This window comes from Ooceraea biroi, chromosome 1 (assembly GCF_003672135.1).
Source record: "Ooceraea biroi isolate clonal line C1 chromosome 1, Obir_v5.4, whole genome shotgun sequence".
Taxonomy (NCBI): Eukaryota; Metazoa; Arthropoda; class Insecta; order Hymenoptera; family Formicidae; genus Ooceraea; species Ooceraea biroi.
Window position 1 is genome coordinate 22,902,247 of NC_039506.1, and position 24,156 is coordinate 22,926,402.

Consider the following 24,156-nt stretch of genomic DNA (forward strand, 5'->3'; position numbering starts at 1 on the left):
ATAGGGATATATAACGGGTAAATCATTAGTATTTCTAAAAGAACAGTTACCGTAAATTATTTCAGATTTCTTAAAACTGATTTGCCAATATATTTGATTATAAGAAACTTTAATGTCAATAGGACATATTTTCATCATGAAGTCCGCAAATTTTTAAATAAGCAATTCGAAAATCGTTGGATAGATTGGGGGGAGTCACGACCTCCGAGATCTTTGGACTTGACTTTATTTTAGATTTCTTTCCACGGGGATTTATAAAAAATATAGTTTACGAAACTCAACTCGAGATGACATAAATACAAAATAAACGAAGCTTGTCGAAGAATAATTATGGTATCTGTACCTAATAACTTCACAGACATAGGTTTCAATTATGCCTCGAAAATAAAAGTTGAAACTTTAAACATCTAATTTAAGCAAGATGATAAGTATCGATTATCTAGTTTTATTAGTCAGGCCAACAACAGATTACTATTATTACTTTATTGATTGGATTAACAATCGATATTACCTTCATTGAATCGATAATTGATCTTACAATCATTAATCGGATCAATAATAGATCTTATTTCCATTGGTTGAATTAACAACCGAATTTATCTTCACATTGATCAGATCGGCAATCGATCGTACCATTATTGGTCAGATTAACAAGCGATATTAACTTTCGTTGTCACTGCTAATGTTTCTGATTATTCATTTCAAAACTTTAGAAAATTTTAAATTAAATTAATATTTAAAAAAACAAGAACTTTAAAAAATATTCATAATAAAGTCATAATAAAGTCAACGCTACAATTACTTGATACAAATATATGAAATATATATAATATATTGTATTAAATCCAACCGAGAGACAGAGAAATGGGCAAAACTGATTAAGTTACCAACGCATAGATCGTGCTTAACTCAGCAAAATTTCTCCATTAAACTCGCGCATGATTCTTTCTCGAACTCTTGCCGCGATATCTATCTCTCGTTCTCACTCAACAATTATCCCGAAAGTCTAACTCAGCAGCTAAGATATTTTCTCCGAACATAATCATATCATTGTTACTCGCGCTCTCGCTAATCAGTCGATTGAAAGACGATTCGTAAGCGGATAGAATGTTTTCATGAGTCAATTCCTCTGTCTCTTACGGTAGTAACTCATTGAGTTTTTAATAGAAAAAATAAAATCAGATATATATATCCAATTTTATTTTGGCTTTTGGGAAACGTCTTGGCATAATGTATAAGAATTCCTAAAAAGGAGTAGCTGTTCCTATTTAAAAATTAAAGGTAAGCTTTACATAACCCAGCAAAGTCTGAAGGTGAAGAGTGCCTAATATCATCATACGTCCACCTTGAAACTATACAACTTATATTTGAAATATTTGTTGCTAAAACTATTAATATCGAAGATATCAGATATCCCTGTATATACTATTTAAGAACTATTTAATATTTATGAAAGAATTTATACATTCATACACACATCTTATTCGATATGCCACACAAATTATCTATTGTTTTCACAAATTATCTATTTAATATAAAAATTAAAAAATTTGGAAATAAAAAATAAAACATATAAGATTGAAAAAATTGTATTTCTTTATTATCTAGAGTAATATAGAAATGAAAACATTTGTGTTTCAATTGTTTCAATTGGTAAGCATGACATAAGAATACTTTATTGTTTCTTACAGCATTAACATTTTTTAAATTCTGTATTATGTCCAGTATAATATAGTTATCACTCAACTATAGAATGAAGTGTTGTAAAAGAGTCCTTTTGCTATTCCTATTTGATATTTGCAATGTCCCTGAGTGCGTGCACTTTTGATAAGCTGATTGGTGAACTTTATACTTTTCTTGTTTAAAAATTATAGTAGCCACGACATTTTGGTATTAGGATTTTCGCCTCCAAATGACAAACTCAGGAATCTATCATATATATGATAGATACAGACACCCTGTATACATATCAGCAACTTATGTTCTCTAATACTGAGAATAAGTTTTTTATTATTCAGAAACTTCTTTTATTTATAACTTTTGAATAAACAATTAATGATGGGTCCGAATCGTCAGCGGCTAACCGCTTTATTTGCGTGACAAATAGCGCACTACATGGTAAAAATGGTGGTTTGTCCACGTAATTGTACGATTTACCTACTTAAGTATTGGGTCGATTGTCGGTTGTGACGATATGCGAGATGTGATACGGAGTTTACGTAAGTCATTTTCTGGGCAATCGCAGAAACATCGACCTATTACGATTTAATGCTTGCTTAATCGTTTTTCCTTTGTCTCGTGATTACGAAAACCACATTTATTTATTTGAGAAGCATATTTTAATTATTATTAAGTGATATATTATTCCGCGATTACACTCATATTTTTTCCCCAAATTAAGCGGAAAAAAATTAGTCCTAGCAATCTTTAAATTTTAATGATTGTATTAGGTGCATCAAAAGTTTGTAAGGTCCCAAATAGATGTAGCAGCGATTTAATAATTGTTTTCCTTTAAGTTACTTTTTAATTTTTTAATGTTGGCCATACTCGATCAGAATTGATGATTAACAATTTATAGTTCTAAACAAAACATTTAAGGGAAAAAGTAACTTAAAAAAAAATTACTATATCGCTGCTACTATTTGTGACTTTACGAATTTTCACAAGCATTTAAACTGATCTGCATTGCAATTCGTTGTTTAAATTTTGTTTAAATTAATTTCGATAAGGCTGAGATGTTTCATATATCTTTGTATATTTAGTGTGAAAACAATTGAAGATAACTGAAAGATTCTATTGGGCGCGTAATTGAAAGATCTCAGATTGCCATCCATGATTGTATATAATAAAGATTGCGCGAAGATACCGTCTCCTGGAAAACGACTTTTAAAGCAACCTGGACAAACCCCTAGTGTGATGACCAACAAGGTAGGGCCGGAGATAGGAAGGGTGCGGCAGCCAATGATAGATATTGTCCCATTTAGCTTGGCTCACGTTTATTTGAGCTAAACGCGACCTACCCCTGCTTTTTTCATTACGTGCAATAATAAAAGGACAATAAAAGATTAGCATTGAAATGAAAGAATTCTAGCCGTAAAAATACACATCTAGCTTACGTAATTAATAATCTTATTTGTAAACAAAACAGTTAGTTTTGTATTTGGCATTCATCAACAGAAAATAATATAATCTTAACTCAGATTAAATCTTATTGTGTTAAATCTCTTTATTTTAAGAATTAAGATAAGAGAATAATTAAGAGAATTATTATATTATTCGATGTGAAGCCAATCTAGTTAATATCAATGTATCTTAAGTTCACAGTATGTTGACTTAAATCGAAGTGTACTATTGTATTTGCGTATATTAAATTGACTTTATATATGTATACATATTTAGTGATTATACATGCAATTTTTCAACAAAAGTTCAACAAATGAATTGAAAAATACTTCTGCATTTTTCTTTCAATCTTTGCCATGTCGTGTAAAATCTTACATCTTGTTATTACCAGCAATGAAATAAAGTGGCGTAGATAATCCCTTACGACACAATGAATAACACGCAAGGTGTGTACCTATTCCACTATTTCACAAGATCGTTGTTTGAAGATAATGCAGAGCTTCTTTGAAGATATGTCGTATCTGGGACAAGCTAAGCAAATTTCAAGAATGACTTGCTATTATTAATTTGAGTTGATTATTAGAGGGATTCAACGTATGTCATCCATGAAAATTTGGGAAGTCTTATGTACTGTCATTGATTTGGTCAGAATCAAACAATAAAAATAAGATTTCACTAAACAATATAATACAGGTAGTTTGAGTTCTATTCTTGCTGCAAACAATTTCTATGAATAATTTATGAAACTTTCCTGATGTACAAATAATTTGCGAATATAATACTTATTATAAAATGCTTGTTATAGAATACAATCAAATATTAAATATTATAATAAAAATACTCGAAACCTGTTAAAATATAAGTTTTTAATATGATCACATAACAGTTTTATCTTATTTAAAATTTTTTTATTATATATTATTTTTCTCTCTTTCTAAGGACGTATTACATATCAATTAATATTTCAATGAGAAATATTCTTGTACATACTTTCAAAAATATCATAAAGTAACAGAAAAAAAGTAACAAACAGCAATATACAGATATCGTCGCATTTATATTTGTTTAAATATTTTTGTTTTCTGTGTCGGATTCGTAACGTATCAATATTTATGTACGCATGAATATTCATATAAATGTTTGGAATATCTAAATATTGGACACTTTAAAAGAAAATGCAATTAGAATCTGTGGAGTAATAAGAGATATTTTGAAATATATAAATTGTATTTAAAATATTGCACATTTTATGCAGTATTTTATAATACGATTAAAATCTGTAATTACTTAATGAAATCATTAAGATTGCTAAGTTGCGCGTCACGTTTGCATGAGTTTGATACAGTAACTAAATAATCTCGATACTTGAAATGATGATGCAAATTTTCCTTCCGACTGTAGACTATTTGTAATATTTATGAAGATTCGGTGGAAAAAAAGATGTACTATCTAGTCCGATAAGATAATTCGTACAGTCGATGAAATGATAAGAGTTTCATGTAGCATTAGTAGATTAGAAACTTGTATCGCGTAAAACAATTTCGTGATTATTTTGTAAATAGCGAGTAAAAATTGCAACTAATAGAAAATTGTTTGGTATAATTATCAAAAATTCGATACTAAATAAATAAAGTTTGAAAAGGAAAAATTTAAATGTATTATGTTGTGTGTTAATATCATATTAACTAAAACGACAAATTTTATTTATTTGCAATTTTGCTTAAATATTTAAGAATTTGCTGACAAATAGAATAGATATACGGCACTAATTCAAATTTTGCTCAATTTTTTACGCTTAAAGAGATCAATCAACAACATTTCTTTCGCATTCCAGAAATCTGACTAACACTTTTCTAGCTAACAAAACAATTTTTGCTTTCTTTAGCGGAAGTAATAACTCCATAATGAAACTACTGTTTGAAAGTTCTCTTGATTCTGATATACAGTAATGGACCTGCTTCATTGAGTGATTCATATTTATGAATCAACACAAACAATCACATGTGTTTTTCTTATAGATTTCTAAACTATCCATTGACCAAATGCAATCATGATCTACAGCCAACAAACACGATAGCCACCATTACCATTAGTTTCATCAAATTCTTCAGTCAATATATAAACTATCTCTTTTAAATGTTTTTACTAGTTTCTTTATTTTCAATTGCATGTTATCCAAATTTAAATTTTTGCCTACCGATTTATTTCGTAATGGTATAAGACTCGCGAAAATTTTGATCTCTTCCCCTGCTACAGATTTTGTTCAATGTAATAATTAATACTGACTGTAATTAACTTTAAAATTAATTCTAATGTTAATTCTAAAGATAAAGTTTTTGATTTTTTGTTTTTGAAAACAGAATTAGATGCAGAACAATTCTTTTTAATACTATTTTATATAGATTAGATTTTTTGTTCCATAATATTTAAAAATCAAATTTGGTAATGTTTTGTCCAAAGGAGATTTCATAAAACTCATAAATGATAATATAGAATCATAAATGGAAGAGTTAGTAACTGACAATTTGTATAATTAATACTTTTATGTAATCATTGTTTTGTCCCACTATGTATATTATCATACACAATTGTTTAAAAAATAATATTCTCCAGTTGCTGCATAGTGTATACAAAAGCCGTAGCCTTTTGGTCACAAAGTTACACAATCGGCTATCAGTATTCGTTGGTGGTTATCGCGAAAGGCAGCTCCGGCCGTTCCGCTAATTGAATCCACAAGAGTAATGATGCCAGTCAGTTCACAAACAAACGAAACACGTCATCCGAGTGCGCATGCACTTAAATCGCACTAAGTAAAGTAGTGAGCGTATTCGCAATTACGGCGCCTGCTGTAAAAGCTATGGACTATTCAATAATAGTCCATTTTCCATGCAATGAGAAATATATATTATTTTATATAATCTAAATATGTTCAAAAAGTTTCCTGAAAGAGTATCACAAATTTCAATAGATTATACTAGATTTCTTAAAACAATAAAGATATACAAATAATATTATATATTCAAACTGTGGTGCCAGATTTAAATCTATTTAATCGATTCTATTTAATTGAAAAATCTATTAAATCTATTTAATGATAGTATAACGGTATATATTATAACAGTAATTACAGCGCGTATGGTACGTCATTGTTAAAAGAGAATAGTTAAAATATAAAACGTACAACTGACTTTTCGTATCATTACTTAAAATATTCTAACAACGACTTGTTTCATCAGCAACAGGAGTACTGCAAAATATAAGCGTAACGTTACAAAGAGGATGGTACCGTCCTAGTGATACCGATCAGCAACAGGAGTACTACGAAATATAAGCGTAACGTTACAAAGAGGATGGTACCGTCCTAGTGATACCGATTTCATGACATATCAACAAGCATAGACCTTCTAAAAATATCCTTGGAGATAAAAGCGACGTATTTCTCTTTAAATTATTTTGCTTTCGAGGAAATGTATCTTTTGCGCACATCTGTCAGATAGGAATATATCGCAATTTATTTTCGATGGTAGTAAGGCATATGAAGAGATTGCCTAATAATATATGAGCTATAAATCAGATGAAACGTGCAAAGATTGTATTATAAAATTATAGTAAAAGATATTGCCTTTTCGTTTTAAATGCAATTCCCGACGAAGAAAAACCGTCAATATGATACGTTTTCATATTCGTTAAACAATCTTACATGTGTGAGGAGTATAATTAAACAATTGTTAAATCACATACGATATTCTCACATAAAAAGTGAATTCAAAGAAGTTAGCTAACTGAATAAAAAATTTATACCAGTTCTCTAGCAAAGACTTTCGTCCGTCTCGTCGACCTTTTAATGATGGTCAAGGCTGATGGGTAGACACGAGAAAGTGATTGAACTACGTCACTACGAACGATTGCATGCTTAATACGATGTTTTGTCGTTCCTTTCACCAAAATGTGAAAGTGTACGTGGCGTAACGCATTTCGAATTTTCATAGTATTAAATTATATATATATATATATATAAAAGTTTTAATAATCCATATTCTATTAAACAAGTGCAAATCAAAAAGAATATACAACGAAGAAGAATGATGTTCAATCAATGTGTGTTGAAAATAATCATTGAAACAGAATTATAATTGAGATATTACGACATTAAAAATTGCTAAAGAATTCAGTTCTATGATACAATAATAAACTATTATTATCTACTATTTTATTCAGGCTAAAAGAATTTGACTCGCATTTGGCGATTCTCACGAATACGGTGAATATTCGAGCACTTTCCGGGATTCAAGCATACCCAATGAATTCATAAATCAATTTTGGTGACAGATATAAATCAGATAAACGTAATTTTGTTTCCCAAGAACATAAACGGCGTGACGCGTATTTTAAGTTACGTGGCAAATCGCAATCGTGACTTTCTCAATTCTGATAGGAAAGATGTAACGTTCTCGTTCTCCTGTACAAATCTTGATGATATCGACTCTCGATTTATCATTCGATTGATCATTCGAAGAATGTAATGAAATAGTTTTCGAGACCGGATTATTCTTCGAAATGTTGCAGAACTACTATAAACAATCGCAATATTGTTTTCATCAAAATTCATAAATATTTAAACCAAGATTTAAACTAAAAAAAGATAATATTAGTAATATTGTAATATATATTCGTTCCATTTTTTAAATATAATGTATTTAAAACAAGAATACACATATATATTTAAAATAATAATATATTTGAAAATACTAAAAAAACGGAACAAATACGTTACAACTAATATATGGAATGATCAACACAAGAAATGAAAGTTCAGGAAAAAACGTAATGAAAGATCGATAATGTTAAATAAAGAAGACACTCTTAATGTCACTGTTCACTTTACTTGAAAGTCTTTAAAAAAACTTCGCGCTGAAAAATATTGATTTTATTGCGAGCACATTAACGACCTTGTGTATAATGGTAATCTTATTTATTAAACATGTAATGAAAAACCCGAATAGTATTATGTAATAACGTTATTAGAGCGATGGACAAATGTCACGACGTGTTACACGGAGCGTGCATGCGCCATGTAACATGCGCACGATTTTGTCGTGAGGTATCCGTTGACAGACCGTGCGAAAACGACAGCGGTGGTGTTTCGCGAATTGCGCCCCTATAAGCACGCGAGTAGTGGAAATGCATCCATTATTCAGGAAGAGAAGGGGGTAAAGGAGGGAATCGATGTGTGTGCGAACTAAGGCCGTGCGAATGTCGGACGTAATAACCGCAAGCGAATATTCTTTTGATGACACGGCAATAATCGAAATTCGCGGTTATTTCACCCTTCCAAGTTTTATTTAGTAATATAAAATAAAGCGCGTGTGCGTATTATACGAATTCATTAAACCATAAATAGTAGAATTATCATTCATTTAAAAAAATAGAATTTTTGCAGATAGTAATATAAATTATTATATAGATATGCCAATTAATTCGGTGCTCTTGTTTTAAGAAATGTAAACATATGAAAATGGCTTATCACCTTCATCCGTAAGTAAAAACCAATCCCTCCATTGAACTTGTAACTATAATTTGTCTAACAGGAAGAAGATGCTGAGAAAAATGGTAGAAAAAAATTACTTTCATAATTAAATTTTCATAATTAATTTCCGTATGTTTTGATAAATAATATAAATAATAAATTCAATAACTTTAAAAAAAATTAGAAAAATAAAATTACTTATTTCCGTATATACTTAATATTTATGCAAATATTACATACATGTACAGTTGTACTGATTTATACCTATACACTAACATCTGTACAAGTGTTCCAGCATATTGAGCATCGAAAAACAGATCAAAGACTGTTTATAAATGATGGTCGCAATCGTATTTCTCGAGTCAGTTATCGCTATTTGCGCTGCGATTATTCACCTGGCGACAACAAAGGAACGCCTTGTCATCACTCATGGCGAAGACGCGGTCGACAATTTGTGAGAGTAGAGATACGTGCTGTGTCACCGTGTATGAAGTGAGCAATGTGACAGATTGCACGACGGATTTGCACAAGTATGAGACGTATCTTCGATTTAATAAAAACGCACGTGATACGAGTCTGAGATTGTGCGATGTTCACTACGACACACCGTGGGTGGTACGACAGTGGGACTAAAGCGCCGTCTGAGCGGACAAAATCTCAAAAAGGAGAATGGCTTGTAGCCAGAGTTTCTAATTGTTGTATTATTATGTAGAAATGTCCAAAATTTACGAAAACATATATCATTCCACGAATCATCGTCAGAATAATGAGAAAATCAGGCGTAAATTTTTTAGTTGTGAGAGATTCGGAACACTTCGGAACTCGCGGATGGAACGAGCGGAAAGCTGGAACGGACGAGCATATGGAACGAGCGAGAAGCTGATACGGACGAGCTTCTGGCCACGAGCGAGAAGCTCGTACGGACGAGCTTCTGGCCACGAGCAAGAAGCTCGTACGGATGAGCTTCTGGCTAACGAACGCATACGTTGGTACGGACGAGCTTCTAGCCACGAGCGAGAATCAGTTACGCCAATAGTTTATGTTAAACACATATATGAATTCATCGTTCGCAAAAGGTTTAAAAAATTCAATTTTATAGCGAGCATAACTTTTTTTTCTCATTTTTTGCATACATAAATTTTGTATTTCATAAAAGGAAGAAAAAACCACAGATTTTAATCACTTGTAACGTGTGCATTTGGCTCTCTTTTCGAAAAGATAATTTTTTTAAAGACATTAATTTATACACAATAAGCTTTGTTGAAATTCTATAAATCTCTAAGCATCGTATGTGAGAGACTGGCATCGGCGATAATCGGATGTACACGCGAATCTACTGTTCGCGACTTATCAATTTGTTTTTGTTAACAGGTGTTAGCGCGACGCTCGCTTTTCAGACACCAATCAATGGTGATCTTTAGCAGTGGCCCGAGTATTAACTAGCTAGCAGATGAGCACAACAAGAAGTAGCGATGTGTCGACTTGCGTCATTCGCGAATAAACGATAGAGACGGTTAGTAACATGAAGAACGTAACGCAACTTTTCCCAAAAGAAATCCACTCGTGATATAAAAAATTTAGAAATTATGAATGAAAAAAATTGATTGATTTTGAAGATTATTTATACAATGATATATTTTTTCCGTATTACGTAATACAAACAAAGCACATTGAATTTTTAATATCTCTATGTTGACAAAAAATTGATCATACTTATATAATTGTGCTCATGCAATTTATGGTAATTGAATAAAATCTTTAGTTTTAAATTCACGTGAATTAAACATCGCATTAAATGAGCTTTAAATAACTTCAAAATTCGTAAAATTCATGATTTTTTTAAATAAGATCTTTGTGAATTTACTCATTTTCCCTAGTTTACGTACTTTTATAAATCTCGATTCTCATTGTTGTTATCTTATTGCAACCCTCTATTTCGTGACCTTTTAACGTTCGCGAGAAAAATGACTCGTACGCGAAAACGCATGTGCGTACAGACGATGACGGCGCGAAGTTTGAGATCAGAATGCGTTTTGCGTTAAACTTTTGCGTAGTATGTATTTCTACATGTTCTTCATAAAATCTCACATTTGCTTTTTACTTTTGCAGCATGCGTGCCAAAGTAAAAGCACTACAAACAACTATAATATTATGCAATCTTGAGTTATAATATATTAAACTATAACATATTAAAGAATTCTGAATTATTATATTATCGCAATTTCTTTATCTTATAGCCGACCCGGATTATGTTTTTTTACATTATAGAAATAGAATTCTTATTTCTTTTATAAAAACGTTTCGTGTTAATTTAGTTATGCGCAAATACTGCAAATATAGCTCTTTTAATTATGATATATGCCAAATCAATAATCATAGAAAGGAAAAATAAATAAAAATAATTTCGCTGACATGGACGTCAGCGATCGATAGAAGTCGCTGTAGTTTTAGTGAAAAAGAGGGTTTTATCATATCGCGAAAAAACCTGTTGCTTTAGCGGCCACGTTGCGTCGCATCTCATTCGCCGCGCCGTCGCCACCGGCATGGAAAAAGATTTGTTTGCCAAGTTCGTTAGGGGAGCAGGTCACGAAACTAAATACGAGGAACGGACCAGCCGAGCACATGTGACTGATACATAGAGCAACACAGTTGCTGTTGAATTCGTAGAAAGCAAATGCGTTACGTCGCTTTTATCCACGCTCACGCTTGTCGAGATGTTTTGCAACGGGCAACGCGCGCTGCCCGTCATCGAACGTGAGCATACATCGATATCTGGACAGATATCTACTAACGTCATGTTAATAATGATACATCAATGAAGACGGCATAACACATACAAGAGAAAACAATCACTTTAAACCGTCTTGGATGGTTATTTCTTTTAATTTTTCTTTTCCTCTTTTCGGAGTGAAACCAAACGCGACTGCTGTCGGCGACTGCTCGCGCGCGCGCGCAGACGTCAGCTGTGGATTTTCGATATCTCGTGTGTGTGTGTACGTGTGACTGTGTGTGTATGCTCGATAAGCACGTTATCACAAGGGTGCGCACTTACCGTGAACGGTTAATTCCGCTCGCACAACGGACGATGGCACTCGGCGAGGACGACATAACCCACGCAATGCGCTGCATCGGCCATATTGTTTACTGGAAAGGAGGTTCGGCATCGGCACAGCCGTCCGTGCTTGCATCCCGCATCAGACAAATGAGTGAACATGGCGCCATCGTGTCTACAACGAGAGAAACAAGTACGCTTGAGTTGAGTGTCGACTTGCCGAGGACGTCGAGTAATGTGAGTGATATAACCTAACGAGTAATGTAACAAATTATTTACTGACAAAAAAACCATAAACCAAGTTTATGGAGGGTGTTGTGCCGTAGCGCCCGTAGCTGTGAAGTTTACGTCTACGTGAATAATTTACGTACAGTCTACGTAATATTTATTATGTAAGTATTACGGCCTTTTGTTTTCATGTAAATTATGTAATTATTGAGTAATCATACAGGATCCTCACCTCCGATTCGACTGAAACACGCCGGTATTGTGTAATTTAACGCGCAGAGACCGAAAATAAAAATTGAAGTCATCGCTCTACCTTGGAAAATGAAATATTAATCGTTAAAATTGATCGATGTTCAGAAAACCTGTCATATCGACGAGATATTGTGATCTAAGCATGCGCCGTGCACGCGTCGTAGTAGAATGCGCGAAATTTGAAATTATAGATTGTCCTGCTGTAATTAGTACTGAAAATCTATAATTCACGTATAATCATACATTTCAATATAATATAAAGTGTATACGTGTGCAGGGGGATGTGTGGGATGGACCCTTAACGTGGAAAGTCAATTCCACCCATGTGGAATTGTACAAATGATTTTACAGAAAACGCGTGGGTGGGGAGGGGCGGCGTCACTACTGTAATATTAGCGAGTAGTGTATTTTTTGTGTTCCATTTATTTAAAAGATAATGCTTTCTTTAAATAATGTAAGTAAAGAAAAGATTTGTTAAAATTATAATTTGTGTAAGCATGCTTTGTGTGTATGTGTTGTGTGTGTGTGTGTGTGTGTGTGTCATGCTTAGATTTGCGCTATAATTTTATATTAGATATTCATAAACTTAGAAGCTTTTATAATGATGTTGAAACAATGTATTGTTGCTTTCTTTTAAATTAATTGCTTTACAAGCTGCATCTACTGCTTGCGTCATAGCTGGTGTACCACAACTAAAAACACCAATCTTATTTATCTGAAATATATATATATATATATATATATATAAGATTGCATACATTACATTTGTAAAGATTTTAAAATATAGTATAATATAGATTAAAAGATACATGGAAAATTTATATTATGTACATGTAATTCATGGAATAAATACTTACAGTAGGATGTAATTTTTGTATAGACAAGAAGAACTCAGAGAATTTTGGCCGCCCGAAATGCGTAACTGCTTGCAAACCAGTGAACAAAGACTTGTTTGAAATCTTTTGAAAGTGGCGTTCGCAGATGTACTGAAGATAATATTTGCAGTTCGTAAGTAAAATATTGTACTAGATTAGTGTTAAGATTTATTAATACATTGTATTTTTCGATATCTTACCAAGAGTATCGTGCGTAAGTCAAATTTCTGATAAAACTGAGTAATACAAATATGAATCGACACTGTGTTATTGACATCTGCTTTTTCGAGTTCTCTGAGTATATCGACCATCCATTCAAATTGTTTCTGTGTTCTCGTAACCCAAAGGAAGTATACCTGCAAGTAGTATAGTATAATATTTTGTTGCTTACGATACACTTTTATCATTAGCTTTTTATATTGTTACTAATCGTGTTATTACTTTTTTGCAACCAAAGTTTAACTTGCAGTTTGATTTAAAAACAATGTCTTTAAGTATCGATGCGAAGGGGGTGACGCCTATGCCACCACCCACCATGATCGCTACTTCATATTTATCCCAGTCTTGGTGGCCTTCTCCAAATGGACCATCTATATGAATCTAATAAGGGAATAACATAAAATTTTTTATTTTATATTATTTTACATATTTATTTACATATTATTAACGGTTATTTTATATATTAATAAATTTTGGATGTAATATAAATATATATTTACCACTGGAAAATTTTTTGTATTAGACATTGTGCACGATTCTAATTTCTCTCTAATATTTGTAGTCCATGGTCCAACTGCTCGTACATGTATACTTAAGCTCGTTTCGTGCGGCGCAGACGATAAAGTAAACGGATGATATTCATTTGTTTGTAACGCTGGACATGCTATTCTTATCCACTGACCAGATTTATATTGAAAATTTAGAGGCTTGGGAAATGTGATGCATGTTACACCTGAAATATATATGTACACATTATGTAATACTTAGTATTTATGTAATTATAATAATGCAACAAAATATTATACTATATTAAAACTAAAGTACCTGATGGTAGAATTTCAGCTTTGAGTATAGGTATTTCGATTGTTGTCCTAGTGACAGTTACGACTTTATCGAGAATAAATAGAACAGCTGGTCCCAAAAAGAAATAATGGAAATATGGTTCCTGTTACGTTTGATCAATTTTCAATTATACAATAATTTATAAAATCGTTCTTATAATGCAGTCAACTTCATCATAAAGATTAATTAAGTTTTAATAAAAACTGATCAATTACTTGTACTAATCTTCCGCTGCCGTGTAAAACCATGAGTATGTAAAAAAATGGATATAAGGAGTGTACGAAAGAGAACCAATTGTAAAATGATTTGCGCACTATCGACAGTGAACACATAAATATTAATCCAGTCACAATGGTTAAAAGTACTCCCGTGAAACCTGTCATCGTACTCCAACACCAATAATGAAATTTGGGCAGTTCATGCGTCCTGAAAGTGTCAATATAATTAATTATATATATTATGCAGAAACATGTAAATGATGTTTTGCAAAGTATTAGGAAACTTACGCGTGGAAGTAATTGCGAAACAAACATGTCAAATCGTCGGCAGTTTGCGTGGATATGTGATAAAAGTTAAAGCCATGTCCAATTATATGTAACACTAAAAATTTAAAAATTTTTAAATCATATTAATGTATGCTGTCAAGGTGTCCTAAGAGGGAAGGACAATAAAAGGTCAATATTTTAGAACCCAATAATCATTTTAAGTAAAAATATTGTCCCGTATGTCTTGATGTATTTATTTTACTATTTCAGATAATTATTTAATTATATAATTAACATTAAATTTGCTCTAATATTAAATATAATTTGTTTCATATTATCATAATTTACCATTCACACTGAAAGTATCGCGCATATGCTCACCAGTAAAGATCAGTGCCCAGCAAGCGATATATTTGTGCATTTCAATCGCCGAATCGAAAGGAATGTAGAATTGTAAAATCGTAGTTCTTAGAATAGTAATTGTATTGTGGCACATTGTAAGTAAAAGTGTGGAATAGGCGAACATCATAGCTGAAGCTGAACCTCTTGTTATAGTCAGGCCGTAGCCCAGTATCCGTCTCAAACCACTGTGTTCTCGTTGTATAGAGTAATCTGTAAAAGAAGATTATTTATCTCTCAGCTACCGGTAGAATCCAAAAGATTAAAGAATTGTGTCATTATAAAGTATCTGGAATACTAACAATAAACTCGTTCCGCGAAAATTCCAAGTAGGAATAAAGTGTACAGACATAACCAGAATATTTGCAACTGTTTGTTGGCGAGATATTTCATTATAGGATACCAATAATCATCCAAATTGTTCTTCATTTCTTCGACGATCGTCTTGTTCTTGTCGATAATCTCACTGTTGCTCCTTCCTTCTTTTGTATCCTGCTCGTTATCAACTTTGCCCTCGATCCTGGATTGTAATTCGCTTGGATCAGCGTACAAGCTTTCCACGGTTTTTTGCACCTCGCCGATAAACGTTGATCTAAGCGTTTTAACACCCGCGTGAAGTTTTCTACTGCCCTTTCCATCTCTAGGCACGCTAAACTCTAATTCCGCATAATTGAATTTATCATTAAAATCGCTGAGTATCTGCTGGAACTCTTGAAAATTTATAGTTTCTTTGTTTGCCAAGTCAGCGTGGGTCATCATGGATTGCACCAAAGTTTCCAATTCGTCGTCCGTTACGTCGGCATTACTTGTTTCCATGAATGATCTGCAAGTTGATGTACATTTTTCAAGCTTACCGTTTGCAATTACTTTATTTTAAATCGTACCTTAACATATTTGAAAAGTCTCCTCTTTTAAGTCTTCCTATCCCGTTAATATCATACATATCGAACATTAATTTCATTTTCTCTTCGGCAGAACCTTTCAAAAATATTACCAACATGTCAACGAACTCCCGAAATGATATAAAGCCATTTCTGTCCTTGTCCACTAGATTAAATATCTGCAAATTCTATTCTTTTACAAACGAACATTTGATACCGTATATTTTCATTATTGACAAATTTAACAAAAAAATCTCGTAACCTTTTTTACAAATTCAGCATCCGGTCTCATACTTAAAGCTTCTGCAAATTCTATAATGGTCAACTCAGTGTAAATTACTTCTTTCGCAACTGTTGAATCTATTTGTAAGATCTCGTCTTCAGTATGTGCAATATGAAATGCCTGGAGAAAATGTGTTGTGTTTTAACAGATTTTAGAAATTGTGTGCGCGCACACGCATGTGTACATAAGTTTATATACAGAGTCTCTTAATCACGAGCTTAATACTTGGAAAATTATACAATTTATATTTATAAAAGCAACAAAATTGTATTTAATTTAAAATAATCTGTTATTATACGAGTATAGCATTTTTTAGAAAAAAGAGAAGCAAATATACCTGCGCAAATACAACGCGGAAGAACATTTCTAATTTCTTTTGGCGATGCTTTTTGGTTATTGCTTGTTTGAGTAATGCCGTACATGTAATGTTCGTCATCATTTGTATCGAGCATGCATTTCTGGAGGTTGAAATCTCTGATATAAATCTCTCGAATGCATTTATGAATGTGCTTCTCAAGAAATCTGAATCGAACTTCAATACTAAATCGTAACTGTGATGCACACGAATCAGCATATAATGTTTATCTGATGCGCAATAAATCTATAGGAAAATATAAAAATACATTTTATTAAATATCTGTTAATAATCGACACTAATATAATGATGATGATGATGATATATAATCATATCATAATAAAAAGTACGACAAGATAAGTATACCATGATGTTACTATTTGACGGAAAATCGACTGCGCGTATTAAGTATCCTAGTTCATTTTTTATTTCTAACTGCATTTTTCTGGTATTTGGCACTAATAATATACGTCTCAGTGAAGCTTTTGGCTCCTGCCATTCGCTAGCTATTTAAATATACTAATCATTAATAACTGTATGTCATTAAATATGTATAAGATTATACATGATGTGTTAATACTTACCAACATGTATTACATCTGTATCGCTATGGTCTATGTTTCTAATATTATCTTTCATTGTTTTTTTATCTTGGAGTTGTATCTTAAAAAAGATCAGCGTAATAAAACCTGTGTAATAATTAATGTTAAAAATTATATATGTTAATAATGTTACATGAGGTCTTCGTTAGTGAAAGTTATACATATAGTAATAATAGCAAAAAAGTAGTAATAAAAGTAATAATAGACAAAAATCTCTTTACCGCAGAAAAACGCTGATACACCTAGGAAAGTAAAAATGAAAGATACACTGCTGTTAGAGAAAAAATCGTAAGTTCCAGGTTCTGTACATTTCTCGATTTTGTCTTTGTCTATCTGGGCGGCATGATAGCAAGGCTTTCCATTACATCGGCCTTTTACAAGAATTTTATTGCAGCTAGGATGTATATCGTCCTCTGAAAGAATACAAATACATTTAATACTTTGAATATTGTGAAGTTAACAGTGACTACCAAAAATATTAATGTGATACGCATGTAATTAACGATATAATTCATTTAATTCAATCACATTATATAATAGTTTATTATTATATTTTTTGTTGCTAAAAATCCGATATCCGATGTGTTCTATTTATGCTTACAATTAGACAGATTTACATTTCTAAATATATTTTTTCCTTTACCTGCCACAGGAACTCTAAAAGGATTCTTTGGGATATCATTCCAATCCATTCCAGTAACACTCATTAGTATGTCATAAAATGACAGCTCTTCTATTCTTTGAGTTTCTTCTTCACTAAAAAGTCTGTAAACACAAATTATGTCACTTAAATGTCATTTATATGTGAATTATACAGGGTGAGGCACCTAAAACAGGCCACGTGAATATCTCGGCTGTTATTAGTGATAAAAAACAATGTGTCAGACCAAACTTGCATGGTTTCGAGGGACACATAATTTGTTCTAAATAGTTTTTTATTAGGTGGACGCGTAGAGGTCATATGAAGGTCAACTTCGTTTTTTTAAATGGTATGATGTTTTTTTTATGTATCTATCATCTAGTAGAGCGTTTGAAGATGCGCACATTGATCTACGGGTCAAAATCATTCAAGGTCACTGAAGGGAAACTGCAAGGGAAAATAATTTACTTTATATTGCCTAGAGTTCTCTGCTATTACAAATACTGTAAACTCAGAAATGAAAAAGTTCTATCGCTTAGAAATTTTTTCTTTTTCCGCGAAGTTCTGAGTTGTTGTTATCATTATTTTTTATATTGCCTAGAGTTCTCTGCTATTGAAAATACCGTAAATGCAGAAATGAAAAAGTTCTAGCCGTTAGAAATTTTTTCTTTTCCGAGAAGTTCTGAGTTGATGATATCATTATTTTTTATATTGCCTAGAGTTCTCTGCTATTAAAAATACCGCAAATTCAGAAATGAAACAGTTCTAGCCGTTAGAAATTTTTTCTTTTCCGAGAAGTTCTGAGTTGTTCATATCATTATTTCTTATATTGCCTAGAGTTCTCTGCTATTGAAAATACCGTAAACTCAGAAATGAAAAAGTTCTAGCACTTAGAAATTTTAGCCTTCAGTGATCTTGAATGATTTTGACCCGTAGATCAATGTGCGCATCTTTAAACGCTCTACTAGATGGTACGTAAAAAAACATCATACCATTTAAAAAAACGAAGTTGACCTTCATATGACCTCTACGCGTCCACCTAATAAAAAACTATTTAGAACAAATTATGTGTCCCTCGAAACCATGCAAGTTTAGTCTGACACATTTTTTTCTATCACCAATAACAGCCGAGATATTCAGGTGGCCCGTTTTAGGTGCCTCACCCTGTATAAGTATATGATAAAATGTGTACATAATACAGCAGCGATGTATAAATACCCATACCCATTATTCAAATTCTTGTACCAAAATCTGTCACCGTCGCGTATTCGCTGAAATTGATCACTAATGATCGTTCGGAATAATTGTCCAGGTCCATCGATGGTTTCCAATATTCCTCCTATCCAGATATCTACATCGTCGAACGAATTATTATACAGTCTGAGAAATTCCTGTAGAATCTTGAATAATAAACAAAAAAATGACACATTTGTTATAGTCTTCTCTGTTTTTCATTTAGCCGTTCATATGCTTATTATACTTAAAGGCTTTTTTATGACATACCTCTATGTCCACGTGATTAAAAAAAGATATATTTTTAACTTTGGGCAAACCATATGCGAGACGAGCGCTGTTATAATCGGGCACTCCATGATCACGTGCTCTTTGAATATTGAGTGCCATTAAGTCTCTCCTGGAAAATTCTAGTGGACCGAATAAACTGCCCCGGAGATCCTCAACGATCTTATGATCTTCTTCTTCGCATAATTGGATAGCCATTCCCATTAATAATTTTTCGATGCTGATGGTATCGTCTATCTTTTTCAAATTAGCATGGAGAGAATTCTAGATAAAAATTTATTGTATATATTCTTTGTTTTCTTATAAATCCTTTTATCGAAAAATTTTAAGCTTAAAATGCACGTAATTATATTTTAAAATACCTCCGGCATCCAATAATTATTGCACGTTCTGATTGGATATTCCAAAGAACAGTTGTTTCTCCCGTGATCGCGTAAGTATACACCTAACATTTTTCATTGTTATAATTATGTTATTATATATATGTTAGTCGATTATTATATATGCTATTATACATGTGTTATCACAAATACCTTTATATGCTATAATCTTTAATCAACAAAAGTATAAATCAAATTTTTTTGTGTCACCTTATAATTTAGCAAAAAGAAGACATATGAACAAAAGCAAATAGACCACAATGTGCAAATCAATGTCATTTATATAGCTGATTTTCCTCGATATTAATCTAGATTTCTTATATGATAATAAAATTCCTTTAATGTTACATTACTGAAAACTTGCTTACCTGGTGGGACTAAAGTGTGTCCAAAGCGAAAAGCAGCCGATTGGAAAAACTGATCTATTTGCGGATCGATATTGGGATTGTAACCTTTAAAGAAAGAATATAATAAGAATATTCACGCAACTTGCAAGTAATTTAAAGGATATTTGTTATATCGCGTATTGTGTAATTTATTATACGTTAACATATGTAGAATGTAAAATGTAGAGGACAAGTTCCGTAGTGATATCTTCCTCCCTTCTAGTGAAATAAATATATGCATATAATATATTATGCATATAACATAATTAAATTCAATTATATCATATAATAGTATTTTATAATTGTACTGTAAAAGATTTTATTCTGACATCCAAAATTCTGTTGGCACCTAACATGCTCTAATCGGCGCGCATTCTTACCATTGTACGCAGAAAGATTGGATCCCAACCACGAGGGTAGCCATTCGTTGACGACGATGTGCTGCTGAGTTGCTATTACCCACTTACGGGCCTCGTTGTAAATTTTGTCGCTTGTCCAATTCGGATTGTTACGCTTAATATTAAGTGCTATGACATTGTGCCACTTGAACCACACTATACCGAAAGTCAGCAAAAAAGGATTTTCATTCCCTCGTGGATTCCCCAATTCTGAAACATTTCAACGTCGCATATTAAAAACTGAACAGTGACTTGTTGAAGATGCGATTTCTTCGCGCGCCAGGAAGCGAAATAATGTTGCGAGCGGCACACCACATTTTCCCCAAAGTGTCTCGCCGATCGGCCACAACGATGACTGTGCGGGACGCATTAAATTTGGCTCTTGACGAGGAACTAGCTCGAGACGAGAAGGTGTTCATAATAGGCGAGGAAGTTGCGGAATTCGATGGCGCTTATAAAGTGACACGTGGCCTCTGGAAGAAATATGGTGACAAACGGCTGATCGACACGCCGATCACCGAAGCCGGTTTCTGCGGCATAGCGATCGGAGCGGCTCTCCTAGGCCTGAGGCCAATATGTGAATTCATGACGTTTAACTTTGCCATGCAGGCTATCGATCGCATGATCAATGGCGCCGCGAAGAATCTCTACATGTCTGCCGGCCGATACCCCGTTCCCATTTTATTCCGAGGACCGAACGGCAACGCTAAGGGCCTGGCCGCCCAGCACTCGCAGTGCTTCGCCGCGTGGTACATGAGTGCACCTGGCCTAAAAGTCGTGTCGCCCGCCACCTGTGAAGATTACAGGGGCTGCCTAAAAGCGGCCGTGCGCGACCCCGATCCCGTGATCATGCTGGAGAGCGAGCTGCTCTATAACTTGGAGTTTCCTGTGTCCGATCAAGCCATGGACAAGGACTATCAGATACCTATAGGCAAGGCCAAAGTGGAAAAGTCTGGTAAACATATCACTTTAGTAACACATGGCCAGGCGTACGTATACACGCTTCAAGCAGCCGAGGCATTAGCTGGACAAGGGATTGAAGCGGAAGTGATCAATCTACGATCGCTCAGACCCCTAGATTGGGATACCGTGTTCAAGTCGATCGGCAAAACGCACAGATTGATGACCGTAGAGTTGGGATGGCCTAGATGCGGCGTGGGATCTGAGATTGTTGCGACGGTGATGGAGAATCCGGTCTTCTATCAGCTGGACGCGCCCGCGATTCGATGCGCCGGAGCTGACGTGCCGATGCCGTATTCAGAAAAAATCGAGTACGAGTGTACGCCGAAGGATCACCACATAGTCGATTCTGCTAAACGTGTCTGCGGCACGAAATTCTAACGTCTTTCTTCTATTGTCGGTTCATGCAAATAAAGAAACTTACTAAAATATCTGGTGACGCTCTCGGTGTAATGCCTTGAAACGTATCGCTCGTGGTAGATGGGTGGTGGTGGATTGGCCATTGGTAATCTGACGGTGTTGTAATCGGGATACAAGCCGAAGTACGATGATGCGAGCAGACCGTTAGGTTGTACTATTCCGCTATCATTTGTCCTTAAAACGTCTGACCATGCCTTGGACGTACCATAAATCAGTCCACCGTCTAAGTACGGTGTAATCTCGTTTAACTACAATTGATATTTAGAATTCATAAATAACTGGTAATAGTGATTCGCGTTAAGACTAAATTTATTATATATATATATATATATATAAGTTTATAAGACTAAAATTTTAAATTGAAGAAGCGAATATTTTATACCTGTTGGCGAGGATTATTTGGCGAATGACCCGTTCGGTGATCATATCGTGTGCGTAAAACAGGCATTTTTGTGTGTCCTGGTTTACTTCTATATGGATGGCCTTCTGGTATGTCTATATTGATATACTCAGGTGGACACGCCGGTCTTTGAGCATCTAAGATTTCCTCCACTACTTGTTGACCTAAACATATACTTTTTTTTTAATTGCATTGCGCGCACGCGCAAAATTTATGTGTATATTTAATTCGTATTTAAAATATTTTTGTAGATCATGTTTCATGTAGATAAATATTCTACACACACAATATAAATTGCGTTTTCACATACCGAAAAATACAAGTAAGGCGTTTCTTCCTGTTTTTGATTTAGATCCGATTTTTCCCTTCAGCAACTTCTCACTTAGCTCTAATGGTTCTGGTCTCTTAGAACCCGAAGGTTTATATACTCCATCCTCGTAAGCCGCCGGCGATCTTCTCAGTAACGGAGTGTCAACTGCACCGAGTTCTGGCTTAGCAACATTGTTGTTCCATCCGTCATAACCAGGATACTCGGACGCAGTGCGATATTTTGTGCATCTGTCCGGATCAGCGAATTTACGAGAATTCCAACATCCAGTAAATAACCAATTTGTTAAACGTTTGTTGAACAACTCACTTTCTAATCCGCCAGTTGATTTTTTGTCGGGTTTCTTGTATTCTAAGAAATAAAAACCTACATATATGCACATAAATGTATATATTTACTTATTTATTTATATTTAAATATATATTAGGCGTACAAATTAATTCGGTGTTTTTTTTTTAAACTTAAGCTATAACTATTAAAAGACATTTCATTAAATAAATGTTGACTTCAGATCCGATTGGTGATAATACTACAGCCGTATATATCACAGATTTATGATACCTATTGTGCACTGGCGGATCCTGGGGGGTGGTTTTCGGGTTAAACCCCCCCCCCTCTAAATAAAGAAATCAGTTTTGCTGAATTGGTTTGAAAAAATTTATCAAAAATAAAATAGGATCAGAAGTGTCACCACGTCCTCGTCATTGATCCTGAAGTAAAAGCTAAGCATGATACCAGAAAAATATTAAACCAAATAAGTTTGTCAAACCCCCCCCCCTCCCCATTATCGACATCAGGATCCGCTAGTGCTACTGTGCATAGACATACAATAAGATGTAAGTTTATAATACATGTAATATGTGTGCGTGTGTGTGGCATGACAAACAATATATTTTGCGTTGAATCAGAAAATCTCTGCCAATAGTTTTTAGCAACTATTTCGAACATAAAATTTTGTATTAATTCTTAAACGTATTTTTATTTATATATAATTCTTAATATAATGTTTCTCGTTGTCAGAAAATCCATGTAAAGTTTTTTAGCAAAATTTAAATGTAAAACTTTGTATTAATTCTTAATACACAGTTTAAAAAAAAATCGGCGCGGATTTTCCAGTAAACTCAACCCCCCGGTCAATTATATATTTATGTAAATTTATTTAATACGTACGTTTATTTGAGTCCGGCGTGGATGGAGGTTTTGCAGTAGTAGTGCTAACGGTAGTAGTACCAACGGTAGCATTTTGCGCAGCAATCAACGATAAAGGAATAATTAGAATAATGAATAAATTTACTGTAAAATGCATCCTGAATTCCGTAATTGTTACATGTGGAAAATATGTGTACTGTGTATCACGTAAAAATGATTTCTTTCAGCACTAATTTCGTTCGCTAATGATGCCACGATAACTCATACTGAAAAAGAATATTATTTGTATCAGCGGTTTGATTCCCGAGTACTTCCTTTCCGTATGATAAGAAGGGCTGCGGGAAACCACCAGAAATATGAATCACAGTTATTATTAGATAATAGAACAAAATGTGGTTGCAAGCTTTACATTTTAAAATATATTACACAAAGTATGCGCACACACCACAT

General features: G+C 33.5%; 2 protein-coding genes and 1 long non-coding RNA gene across 6 annotated transcripts; 2 read left to right on the top strand and 1 right to left on the bottom strand.

Moving 5' to 3' along the window:
* Positions 1 to 8,818: 8,818 nt before the first annotated feature.
* LOC113562353 lies at positions 8,819 to 22,778 on the top strand. 3 transcript variants are annotated; one of them, XR_003406876.1, is made up of 4 exons: positions 8,819 to 9,726; positions 10,022 to 12,094; positions 13,063 to 13,190; positions 22,639 to 22,778. It is a non-coding gene; the product is annotated as an uncharacterized LOC113562353 (long non-coding RNA). The 3 variants fall into 3 exon arrangements; XR_003406874.1 differs by having other exon boundaries at positions 22,601 to 22,727; XR_003406875.1 differs by having other exon boundaries at positions 22,582 to 22,671.
* Positions 12,725 to 24,155, bottom strand: LOC105283516 (dual oxidase 2). 2 transcript variants are annotated; one of them, XM_026971506.1, is made up of 26 exons: positions 23,728 to 24,155; positions 22,540 to 22,908; positions 22,212 to 22,393; positions 21,834 to 22,077; positions 20,432 to 20,659; positions 20,034 to 20,117; positions 19,648 to 19,730; positions 19,268 to 19,549; positions 18,989 to 19,164; positions 17,768 to 17,889; positions 17,346 to 17,537; positions 17,107 to 17,211; positions 16,889 to 17,028; positions 16,505 to 16,768; positions 16,147 to 16,287; positions 15,888 to 16,063; positions 15,306 to 15,826; positions 14,986 to 15,216; positions 14,626 to 14,719; positions 14,335 to 14,545; positions 14,102 to 14,222; positions 13,777 to 14,009; positions 13,499 to 13,657; positions 13,258 to 13,413; positions 13,040 to 13,168; positions 12,725 to 12,897 (listed from the first exon to the last, which is right to left on the bottom strand). In XM_026971506.1, exons 1-26 carry the CDS (start codon positions 23,861 to 23,863, stop codon positions 12,769 to 12,771), a joined length of 4,908 nt encoding a protein of 1,635 aa, XP_026827307.1. In that variant the 5' UTR covers positions 23,864 to 24,155; the 3' UTR covers positions 12,725 to 12,768. The 2 variants fall into 2 exon arrangements, with proteins under 2 accessions (XP_026827307.1, XP_026827304.1); XM_026971503.1 differs by having other exon boundaries at positions 22,540 to 22,923.
* Positions 20,671 to 21,833, top strand: LOC105283479 (pyruvate dehydrogenase E1 component subunit beta, mitochondrial). Its single transcript, XM_011346263.2, has one exon. It carries the CDS (start codon positions 20,711 to 20,713, stop codon positions 21,788 to 21,790), a length of 1,080 nt encoding a protein of 359 aa, XP_011344565.1. The 5' UTR covers positions 20,671 to 20,710; the 3' UTR covers positions 21,791 to 21,833.
* Position 24,156: the final 1 nt, after the last annotated feature.

Bases quoted from the DNA above. Each gene is read 5' to 3' on its own strand.
- LOC105283516 (XM_026971503.1), bottom strand. From the start codon at position 23,863: ATGCATTTTACAGTAAATTTATTCATTATTCTAATTATTCCTTTATCG. The intron at 16,288-16,504 runs GTATATTTGCTT...CATTTTCTCCAG, and splicing joins TCCGCGTTGTATTTGCGCAG to GCATTTCATATTGCACATAC. The intron at 13,414-13,498 runs GTAATAACACGA...TACTACTTGCAG, and splicing joins TAAACTTTGGTTGCAAAAAA to GTATACTTCCTTTGGGTTAC.
- LOC105283479 (XM_011346263.2), top strand. From the start codon at position 20,711: ATGCGATTTCTTCGCGCGCCAGGAAGCGAAATAATGTTGCGAGCGGCA.